Here is a 12,264-nt window from a genome sequence, read left to right as displayed (position 1 = left end):
CATTGATGTTATTCATCATATCAATAACCTTAAAATTCCATCCATAATGCTTGCCCTGGATGCAGAGAAAGCATTTGACAGAATGGCTTGCTCCTTCAAAGCCCAGACTCTAAGGACATATGGATTCTATGGGAAAGTTTTACAGGCTATTCTGGCCTTTTACCACAACCGTTTTGCTTCAGTTCTTGTGGGAGGAATTCTTTCTGATCACTATCGGAACTAGTCAAGGTTGCCCCCATTCACCATTGATATTCATCTTGTCATTAAAACCCTGCCCTCGAGAATATGTTCCAATCTGGATTTCAGCAGATTCCTGGTCAAAAGCACACACTGCTAGATGTCACTCTTTGCAGACGATGGCCTTCTCACCCTATCGTAGCCCTCAACTCTCCCCCCAACCTCTTTTGGGAGCTGTCTGAGTTCTAAATCTGAGGGACTTCACTTGCCTGACTCCATTAAAAAACTGCTTAAACTAAACTTTGAATTCCAATGGCGCATTAACTCTTTTGACTACTTAAGCATCCGTATTACCAAATTATACTTCCAACTTTATAAAGCCATCTATCCCCCCTTTATCAGCAAATAGAGAAGGAACTCTCACTCTAGCACAAATGGCATACTAACTCTATTGACTTCCGTATTACCAAATTATAATTCCAACTTTATAAAGCCAACTATCCCCCCCTTATCGCGCAAATAGAGAAGGAACTCTCACTCTAGCGCAAACATTACATTTCCTAGGTGAGTCGAATTAATGCACTAAAAATGAACATTCTACAGAGATTATTACACCTCTTCCAGATGCTCCCTATACCCGTGCCTGCTCATGTACTCCACTCCCTTCAAACCTCCTGCTCCCAATTCATCTGGAACTATAAAACGCCACGTATCAGCAAGGGCTTGATATCAAAATCGACCGCAGCTGGAGGCCTGGGCTTGCCCAATCTGCATAGTTTCCTTAGATACCATGAGCTAAATGTTAGCCTGGTACTCCCTTCCGTATACCAAACGTTGGGTTGATCTGGAAACAGACTTGGTTGACGCGGGCACACATATGCATTGGTTTTTAACCAAACACAGGTCTCACTCCGCAAGACTGTTTCCCACATATGTAATAACACTCTCTCACTGGGATAGAGTCAACTCCTCACTCCGCATATCCACCTATCCATCCCCTATGACTACCTTGAGGGACCACCCCTCGTTTACCACCAGGACAGCACTCTGATATGGCTTTTGTGTGGTCCTCCCAGGGCATCACTAGGGCACACCTTGTAGTTGGTAAATTTACCCCACGCATGTTTCCCCTCCACCAGATTCTACCACTTCCTACAAATCTGCCATTTTTCTCACTCCCTTATAGTGCAGCACAGTCTTTATTAATTTAATGTTTAATGCAATGTACTTGTCTGCCTTCCATATGTCCCTTCAGGAGTGTGTCTAAAGCTCTTTTGAAATTTATTTATTAGTTTTATTATTTATTGAATACTCCTTTTCATTTAAATGTGGCACTTTAAGCAAACGTTGTAAATGGTAAAGTTACAAATATACCCCAACAGCGGCCCAGTTATGGTCAGCCCACATTAATCTATCATGTATAGCTGCTACATGTTCCTGGTTTACAGAGATTTGTGTTTGGCATTATCTTTCCTAGAAAATCACCATGTTTTGTAATACTGACAAACGGCCCAGTGCCACTCATCATACTCGTCATGGGGCCGGCCTGGGCCCGGGGGATGGGGACGTGGCCTAATTGTGGACGGTGTGGCCATGCCCCCTTAACAAAACAAAAAACCCTTTTTGCAGAAACACAAGGCGGTGCTGTGAGCGCATATCCGGGGGGGGGGGGGGGCGTGATCAGTGTGGGATCCGTCCCCCACACAGGCAGAGGATACTGCTCAGGAGCAGCGGGCAGTCTCCCACTGCAGCCCAGCACATAGCAGCGTGTGCTGGGCTGCTGACAGGTAAGAATGAGGGGTGGGGGGGCAGCATCGGACCCAGGCCCCCGCTGGGCCCCTCCATCAAGCCCGTGCCTGGGTATTTAGTACCTGCTCCCCCCCCTCTTGGCACCACTGGCTGCTTTCTGGATATTAGGCATGTAAAACACACAATGACTTCTACTGCAAAAAGCTTGGGGACTGTTGTATTGGGAAGACAGTGGTCAAAACATACAAGTCCAGCTTACAAAATAAATGTACACATTAGTATTGACCTTGCTAGCATGATGTTTGAGTTTGGGTTGCTGGTGCCGGGACCTGTCGGGCTCCATTTGATTGTGTAGATCTCCTTATTGTGGGCCTGCAGGTCATGTACACACACATCTTGTTTCATACTCCAGATCTACAGTAAATACATAAAGAATGACAATATTGAGGATTACAGATTTCAAAGTAGCTGTGTACTTATTAGGTGAAAGCTTCCGGCTGTTAGCCAACCACAGAAATCAATAGTAGACAACCATAATACAGGATAAAACAAGCTCTGCTATCAATAATGTTGATATAATGAGTAGGAAGGGGTGAAATCACATAGATTTGATTGGTTTGGAGCAAAAAAGTGGGCTTGGAATGCACAAAACCTTGCAAGGAAAGCAGCTCACCACCTCAGGGGATATGATCTGACAGCGGTTTTACAGATAGATACAGTTATTTTACGAAAGACAGTAAATTAAGGGGGAAAAAAATCTAGAACAACATGAAAATAACCATGGATGTGTTGGAGCATGCTGCTGATGAACATAAATAACTATATTTTTAACTAAGCATTATTTTTTATGTGTATGATGTGAAGGTGGTTTTCATTTATCTCTGGACCTAAAGACAGAGCTGAAGATTATGTTAATCATGAGAAAGGATAAAGTGAAATCACATGGTAGTACTCATTCTACTAAACCACCTACCAGTTTATAGGCACACTAGGAATCTAAGAAGCAGTAGTGTAACTAGGGTATGGCCGCCGAAGCACATGCTCTGGGTGCTGTGGGACCGGCAACGCAGGGGGGCGCAGCCAGCCACGGTACCGGCCCGTCATCGTTAGTGTAGTGCCGACAGCAGTGAGTGCGGTCAGCGCTACACATTTACACAGGACCGGCGATATGCTTCCCTGAGCCCAGCGCCGGTCCTGTGCCACACAGCCGAGCCCCTTCCCTCCCCCTGAGCGCTTACCCATTAGCGCCAGGTGGAGGGTGGGAGGCGGGCCCAGGCTGTGTGTGTTAATCAGCAGCCAATGAGAGTCAGACAGACTCTCATTGACTGCCGCAGTGCCCACTGTAGTAGCCAGGCTAGAGCTCACTCATGAGCTCCCGTCTTCTGGCTCCTGCAGTGGGTAATAGGAGAGACATCATGACGTCTCTCCCATAATGCAGAGCACGCCGGCCAGGTAGGAGTGACGTACGGGTGGAAGCGGGAGCCGGAGTCTGGATTCAGGTAAGGGTATTTATTTTCTTTTATTTACTTGTGTGTTTGTCGGGGACGGGACAGGGACTACCACTGGGGGGTACCTCTACTGGGGGCACTACTGGGGGGTACCTATACTGGGGCACTGCATCAGGGGGGTGGACTAATACTGGGGGCACTACTGGGGGGGACCTCTACAGTGGGCACTGCTGGGGGGTTCTCTACTGGGGGCACTACTGGGGGGGACTACTACTGGGAGCATTGCTGGAGGAGACCTCTACTGAAGTAGACTACTACTGGGTGCACTGCATTCGGGCGACCACTACATGGGGGCCTGCATACTGGGAACCACTACTGGGGGCACTGTATAAGGGGCACTGCTGGGGGCCTGCATAAGGGGGACCACTACTGGGGGCACTGTATAAGGAGAACTAATGGGGGGCTGCATAAGGGGGACCACTACTGGGGACATTGCATACTGGGGGTACTGTATAAGGGGCACTACTAGGGCACTGTATAGTGGGGACTGTATAAGGGGCACTGCATGAAGGTGCATAAGGAATGTTCAGAGTGATGAGAAAGGGGTGTGTCATGTTGACACGCCCCATTTTTAAATGACCACGCCCCTTGTGACCACAGGGGGACTCCATTTTTACATTTGCCCTGGGCTCCAAATACCCTAGTTACGCCACTGCTAAGAAGATACTTGGGAAGACCTCACTACTGTAACTGGCTATGATCTATACTAACAAACGCCTACTATGACCTGCGGTTCTATGGATGTAGAATTTCATGTAAAAGTTCTTAAGTTTAATTGTAACAACTAAACATGTAGTAATTCTGTAACCATTGTTCTATGCCTTGTACCAATGAGATCTTACAAGTACAATGTAACCATATATTCAAATCAGATATATGATTTATAGTTGGCTCTAGATGCTTATGGGTTGGGTATGAAATACTGCCGGCTCAATAGCCGCCTTACTGAGGATCCTGACAGGGGCATGTAAGTACCCTAACCCTCCCCGCTCCCCTCCATAATCCTAACCCTCCCTTAGTGGTGCCTAACCCTAACCTCCCTGGGGGTGCCTAACCCTAACCTCCCCCCAGTGGTACCTAAACCTCCCTTCCCACACCCTGAAGCTTCCCACACCCTGTGCCTAACCATAATCTCCCCCTGGTGGTGCCTAACCCTAACCTGCCCTCCCCACAGACTAACCCTAAACCTCCCTGGGGGGTGCCTAACCCTAACCTCCCCCCAGTGGTGCCTAAACCTAAACCCTCCCTCCCGCACACTAAACCTAACCCTCCTGGCGGGGGGGTGCCTAACCCTAATCTCCCCTTGGTGGTGCCTAACTCTAACCCACCCTCCCCACAGACTAACCCTAAACCTCCCTGGGGTGCCTAACCCTAATTCCCCCCAGGAGTGCCTAAACCTAACCCTCCCCCTGCGGCTAACAGCTAACATGGCCCGACTTACTTTCAATCGGGATGCCGTCTGTCGGGATACAGACGGACGTAGGGATTTAGATGCCTTTTCTTAGTCCCGAGTCGGGAATCTGACGCCGGGAATTCAGCAGACGGCGTCCCGGACGTCGGTATTCTAACTACATCCCATAAGAACTATCTGTCTCTGCCCACAAAGTCTCTTTGTTTTAAGCTCCCCATTTATTGGCTTAGCGAGGCAATAGATCAGCCTTACTAATGTTTATTTACATGCAATCCTTCTGTATGTTATTTCACATCCTGTTTAGTCTGTGTCCATTGACTTTCTTATTGATTCAGGACACAGGGAACTTATCAAGTAGATCTCCTCACCTCTTACTAATGTCATTAATGGGCAGTATGTTTCCTGGGACCATACTGGGCTGTAGATAATACTATAATACATTACTGCTTCTGCATCATATTACTAGACATCGCTCAAACTACCGCACACATCACTGGGTCTATTACAACTGCTGGAGAAAGTAACTCGAATGATAGTATATGTGGCTGCCCAGACACTTGGAACATGTCCTTGAGTAATGCTGGCTTTGCATATTTAATTTACAAGTGGGCATGTGCCTAGGGTTTCCAGGGAATCAACACCCCTGGCTAGTGGTACGCTCACACCAGGTGTGCAGGGATTGTGGTGTTGTGACTGCTGTATGCTCTGCCTGAGTCTGACCGTTCTTATAGCACAGGGGTTCCCAACCACAGTCCTCAAGGCACACTAACAGTCCAGGTTTTAAGGATAGCCATACTTAAGCACAGGCAACTTAATTAGTACCTCAGTTATTTTGATTAAACCATCTGTGCTTTAGCATGGATATCACCAAAACCAGGACTGTTAGTGTGCCTTGAGGACCGAGGTTGGAATCACTGTTATAGCAGAACACCAAGAGCAGATAATTGGCTCTGGTAATACTGTGATTCACAAGATCCTCCGTCCTGGCAATGCACAATACAAAGACAAAATAAAAAATAATGTGTAGCCCAATTGACAACATGGGAGGTTACTAAAAGTTTAGTAGTTGCCTACCACTGCTCTGTCACAATCTGGGAGGTAACTAGTGTTTGTAGCTTGGGTTTTAATTTGGGGTATTTGCTTAGATAACTCCTATTAAACCTAGTGGGTAAAGCATTAATGATTGCCATGGAAATGTGACAGCTCCTGCAATAGACATATATGAGTAGTTTTTTTCATGAGAGCTATAGAGGAGGTGAAATACTCTGTATCGGTTTTGTAACGAACTCCATGATATAGCAGATATTAGCAAATAAAATTATAATGGAACACAAATTCTAGTTTATTAGAAATTTTATAATTTACAACAAAGGAATATGTGGTCTATAATCTACAATGGGTTCACTTATCTGTACATGGCACATACATAAAACAGCTGTAACCAAGCATCTATAGAAACTTGGGAGTGCTGTAAAATGACATGTTCTTTCTTACTCTATTCCCAACTCTGAATCAAGCCCATAGTACAAGTGACTGTGCACCTTGGTAAAACCATGCTGCACTGCAGGTGGGGCAGATGTACAATGTGCAGAGAGATTTAGATTTGGGAGAGGTGTGTCCTAACTGACATCTAAATTGCAGTGTAAAAATAAAGCTGTCCAGCATTTGTGGGCTACATGCAAAAGCAGTCAGTATTTAACCCTGCATGCAAAAACATGTATGTACCTTTTTTCCAGGTACCCAGTTACTTGATCTATCTTATTCTATTCCCAAATCTGAATCAGGCCCTAATGGTGCATACACACAGTCAGATATGATGAACGATGAACAACGATTTGAACGATTTCTGACAGTATTAAAATGAAAGAAATCGTCAAAATCTAACTGCAAACACAGTCGATGTCAGAGATCATTATCTGACATTGCGGGAACGCGCATTGTTCGTCGATGCGTGCCCTACATGTCAAAGATATGAACGATTTTTTAAATCGTTATCGTTCATATCTGATAAGAAATCTGACCATGTGTATGCACCATAAGTGAGGTTAACAGGTAATGCTTTTACTATTGTCCTTTAGCAAATTAAAACATTTGTTGTTTCAGACATGACTGGCTACTTACCTTCAATGTCATATCATCTGAGCATGATGCTAGAAGCAGGCCTGATGGGTCCCATTTAATAGCATTGACTTCATTCTGAAAAAGAAATATTTTATTGCAAGTAGTGGTAATGCGTCTGCTCTCCAGTGGGGGGCAATCATGTATCACTCTACAAGGGTTTACAAGCCCAGTATAAGACATGTATCACTAAGCTCATTTCTTCCCTACTGTTCCACAATGATTCTTTGCAGACATATTTTTTCTGGCCAACATTTTATAACATCATTTCCAAGGTTAGTGCTAAGACTGCAGCTGCTATCTTCAGCAAAGATTAAGGCATTCTCTTTTTATCATGTGAGACAATGGAGGCCCTGTATCTCAGCATATCGACCCTTTTACTAGAAAAACATTGCTAGATGGCTTTGCATGGCAGCACCTCTAAAACTCTGGTTTACTAACGTGTTTTCAAATGAAATGAACTGAACTAATATTTTTTAAATGTCAGGGTTCACAAAGTTCATTATTTCCAAAGAGAGTGTGGGTGACGATGTAATAGCAACTCCAGCATTCTCATTTTACAATGAAGGGTTATGGTACAATTGTGGCTTTTCATTGGCAAAATGCTAGGCATCATATGGCCGTCATATTTCACAATGGAAAATCATGGTAAGAGTGGATCTGATATTGGGATTTTATATCATATATAGAGTTTAGTTCTCCAGAAAGCCAGCAAGAAATGTATTATCCCATTTATCCGTTACTCAAAAAGTCAAAATATATTCAGAAGCTGCCAGTCCTACACCGGCATTGCCAATATGTGCTTAGTACATGGCAGAAAATTCTTCATCAGTAAAGGCAATCAATTAATTAATAAATAGTAAATAGACTTCAGGTGACTGTTCTCTCTTTTGGATAACATAAATGCATGATTCAGTGCTTACTGTATGTCCTTGAAAGGTTTTCACTGGGCGGTCACAGCCAAGCCTACAAACATGGATACACATGTCGGTACTACAGGAGGCAAAGGTGGTATTGTTCTGCCAATCCACATCTAGCGCAGGAGCTGTGGAATACAATATGTCAATATTATTTAAAAAGTATGATCATTATCATCTCACACTTACTTCAGAGTATCTAGTGGCTGGTTACTCTATCCTTCCACTCTGTTGTAAATCAGACCTCCTCACTACTAGACCATCTACCATGACATGTTTGTGTTTTTAAATTACCTATGATGAAAATTATATTACATTAAACACAGGTTTCCCCTGACTGGGGAAGCAGCCAGCCATTAGATACACTATAGCAGACTGTGTGCTTTGTAAAGGGAAGGAGCCATCTAAGGCAATTCTATAGCAAACGTCTCTTAGGGTGTAAGCATTTTAGACATGTCTTTCCTATAACAGAGAGAGATATGTACTTTAAAAGATTGATAATTGTGCACATTATTGGACAGTACTGTGCACTCTTTGTACAGTGCAGATATTAATAAGAAGAAGGCAGCAAGGTACAGTACCTGAGTGAAAGGGGAACTGTTGCTTTGCCTCTCCTGTGTGAGCATCCCAGATTATTGTAGTCTACATAGAGAAAAAATGAGAACCGCATTAATGGTGAAAGCTTATCTAATAACGATACTTTTAAATAGTTTCACTGTAAAACAACACTGTTCCGTTTTTCCCTGTTAATCGTTTTTTCATCTGGCAATTCTGTGATTTCCTATATTAGTATTTGGTCAAACTGGCAAACAGTTATATTTTATTACAGTTTAGTCACCCCACAGGCATTTCTGTGGATTGCTCAGCTTAATCCTTTGCAAAATTCAATTATTTCTGCCAGAGTATGATGTGATTAGGCTGTGCCACTGTAACAGTATTATTGTAAGAAGAATCACTGTAAGTGAAATCATTAGGCAAATATTGTGCTATAGTCGGTACCAGTGGCAAAGTTCTAGTATGATAAAGAATATAAAACCTGACTTTAAATAGTCTTTTAAATATTTTGTAGACTAGTGCCAGCTTGTCAACCCCATTAACTATTACCCCTGCAGACTATGATAGCCTTTAGCAGGATAGCTGTGTGGCAGGCACTTCAATAATAGAGTAGGTGACAAAAATGACATACTGCTGACCTCTGGGATATTTCATATCCACTATTGGCAAATGAGCACCATACATTTGCTGTAACAAAGGCAAAGTATTTGTAAGAAAGAGAGTTGGATACCGATGGAGTATACTTTAGTGCTCAGCAGTGGAAATGCTGGGAGATATGTCACATTCTATGGTCATAATATTTTAGACTGTGTTCATTAAAATCATAACACTATTTAGATTTGGTTTCACCTTCTTTATAATGCAGTGCATACCTTATCAACACCTGCACTCAATATGTAGTTCCCCTTCTTATTCCACTTCAGTGCAAAAATGGGACCTTTATGCTGACCTAACGTGCTAGCGAGATTGCCTGTAGAGAGAGCATAAACATTTTTATTCTCATTTTTAAGTGCAGAAAATCATTATTCTTCAGCAACTACTTTCTTTGTTTTTGGAATGAAATAAGAGATGGGAGTTTTAGGATAACAGTACAATTTTGGTAATACACCCATCAGCCATAACATTAAAACCACTGACAGGTGACGGGAATAACATTGATTACAGGTTCACAGGTCTTCTGGGTGTTCCCGATATGCAGTGGGTAGTAACAAAGATGAGCAGTTCGGTTTTGGTTCGGATCTTCCCACCAAGTGCGGATCTCAGAATGAGTCAGAAAAAGGCAAAACATAATCTTATATGGACACAACGTCATCTTTCTCGGACGTCAGTGCCGAGATGCCCGTGAAAGATGACATTTTGCCTCGTTCTGAGATCCAAACTTGGTGGGAAGATCCAAACCAAATTTTAACTGCTCATCTCTAGTTAGTACCTACCAAAAGTGGTCCTAAGAAGGTCAACCAGTGTACCGGCGACAAGGTCATGAGCACCCAAGGCTCATGGATAAGCGTGGGGAGCGAAGGCCAGCCCGTCTGGTCCAAAACCACAGAAGAGCTACTGTAGCACAAATTGCTGAATAAAGTCAATGTTGGCTATAATAGAAAAGTATCAGAACACACAGTGCATCACATATTGTTATGTGTGGGGTTGCGTAGCTGCAAACTGGTCAGAATGTCCATGCTCAGTGGCAAACGCAGGATTTCTAGAGGGGGTTGCCAAATGTTTGATTTTAGAGTGAGTGTGGCCTGTCCATGAAGAGGGTATAATTAGCACTTATCCAGCTTTAAGATGTTACATACAAAGTATATTGTGTGTGTGTCATAATTCCACCATATACAGGACCAGTGATCACAGGAAGCCATTAGATGCGGCAGTAGGTCCATCCTGTCTGAGCAGAATGTTTTTTTTCAGATGTGGGCACCATTTCTGAGCACTGGAGCAAGTCCGGAAGTCTGAGGGAGCAGCAGAAGAACTTAGCACTGCCCTGGACATATATGTACATATTGGTCTCCTTATGTACTGGATAGTATATTATTATACAGTATTAATTATTAACCCTATTGATGATCTACAGCAGTGTACCCTAACAGTGCATGTTTTCCACATCTCCTAGTTGGTGCACAGGTATATTTATTACTGGCTGACACATTTTAAAAGATCCACAGGTGGTGCTAATCATTTAATTTGTGATACTGAGAAGAACATGCAGCACTAGTAACATTCTATTATATTACTATTTCTATTGTGGTTACGGTGAGTGCTGGGGAGGGGGGTTTCCAGGCAGACGGAAACCCCCCCATACGTTTGCCTATGATGCTGACTCCTGTCCAGTGCCGAAAATGCCTACAATGGGCACGTCAGCATCAGAACTGGACCATGAACCACTGGAAGAAGGTGACCTGCTCTGATGAATCACATTTTCTTTTCATGTGGATGGCCGGAAATTCAAACAAGTGCGTAATTTACCTGGGGAAGAAATAGCACCAGGATGCACTATGGGAAGAAGGGAAGAAGGCAAGCAGGCAGAGGCAGTGTGATGCTCATGGCAATGTTCTGCTGAGAAACCTTGGGTCCTGGCATTCATGAGGATGTTACTTTGACACGTACACCTATCTAAACATTGTTGCAGACCAAGTACACCCCTTCATGGCAACATTATTCCAGGATGGCAGTAGCCTCTCCCAGCAGGATAATGCGCCCTGCCACACTGCAAAAATAGTTCAGAAATGGCTTGAGGAACATGATAGAGAGTTAAAGGTGTTGACTTGGGGCCTGTTCCAGCATGTATCGCTATTTACGCACACAACACATTTGCTAATATCAGTGGTGATATGTAAATGTTTGCATTCGCATTGCGATCGCAGCCTGACATAAGGATGCCCACTTCCCCTTACTCACATCCGTATATTAGGCCAACATAGCGAGACAATTGGTAACAATGAGTAACATCGGACCCATATGCACAGTTAATGCAGGTTAGACCTCAGTCAGGAATTGCTTACTTTAGCGCAGCTTTGAGGCCTCAGGCAGCGTCTGGTATCACAGTGGCTAATTTATGCATGACCCTGCAACGGCGTTGAGGCACGTACTAGCACTGGCATTCCTGTGTTCGCCCGATCAACCCCCTGTCACCCGCCACAAATGGCACTTCCTGTCAATCACTCTGCCATAAGACTGCGTAGCCTCTGCGATCGCAGTGTCTGGTTTGCACAGGTGCACTGTGATGCGTACGCAACACTTGTTCCAGCCAATTGCAACCCTCAGGCGTTACATGAGCTGTGGAGCCCCCACCTCACAACTTACAGTACTTAAAGGATTTTCTGCTAATGTTTTTGTTTGTGCCAGATACAACAGAACACCTTTAGAGGTCTTGTGGACTCCATGCCTCAATAGGTCAGATCTGTTTTGTCAACACAAAAGTGATCTACACAATATTATGCAGGCGGTTTACTGTTATGACTAGTAGGTGTATGTATGCAGAATCAACTGTTTATCTATAGGAAATTGGAGGGAAATCATTACCAAGTGGGCATTTGGGCAAGTTGTTTAACATCTCTGCCAAGACTGTTTACCTCAACAATACTTGAAAATAGTAAATTATCAACATTTGTAGAGCCATATGCTGCCTATCCAATTATATTAGTATTAAAACAAGACTTTGTTACTAACAAAGATGAAAAGAATAGAAGTGTAGTATAAGAGGGAGAGGAGAACAGACACCACCCTGATAAAACCAATACCAACCAACAAACAACACAGAGCACAACAAACTAAAAAGGAGGGCAAGGGAGGGTAACCAGTGTCCCCGATGGAATCGGAAAAAAAGAATTTA

At 43.7% G+C, this 12,264-nt stretch overlaps 1 protein-coding gene across 2 annotated transcripts in view; it reads right to left on the bottom strand.

The window, feature by feature from the left end:
• Positions 1-12,264, bottom strand: part of TBL1X (transducin beta like 1 X-linked) — a 360,692-nt gene that overhangs the window by 8,199 nt on the left and 340,229 nt on the right. For both annotated transcript variants that reach the window (XM_088451544.1, XM_088451543.1), the window contains 5 exons: positions 9,308-9,405; positions 8,462-8,522; positions 7,887-8,008; positions 6,967-7,041; positions 2,213-2,340 (listed from right to left, as the gene is read on the bottom strand). In XM_088451544.1, coding sequence (XP_088307670.1) covers positions 2,213-2,340; positions 6,967-7,041; positions 7,887-8,008; positions 8,462-8,522; positions 9,308-9,405 — 484 coding nt within the window. The remainder of the gene's footprint in view (positions 1-2,212; positions 2,341-6,966; positions 7,042-7,886; positions 8,009-8,461; positions 8,523-9,307; positions 9,406-12,264) is intronic.

This window comes from Taudactylus pleione, unplaced genomic scaffold, assembly GCF_031769625.1.
Source record: "Taudactylus pleione unplaced genomic scaffold, aTauple2 ptg000026l, whole genome shotgun sequence".
Taxonomy (NCBI): domain Eukaryota; kingdom Metazoa; phylum Chordata; class Amphibia; order Anura; family Myobatrachidae; genus Taudactylus; species Taudactylus pleione.
Note: the sequence above shows the minus strand (reverse complement) of the source record. Positions and strands in the feature narration are given on the sequence as shown.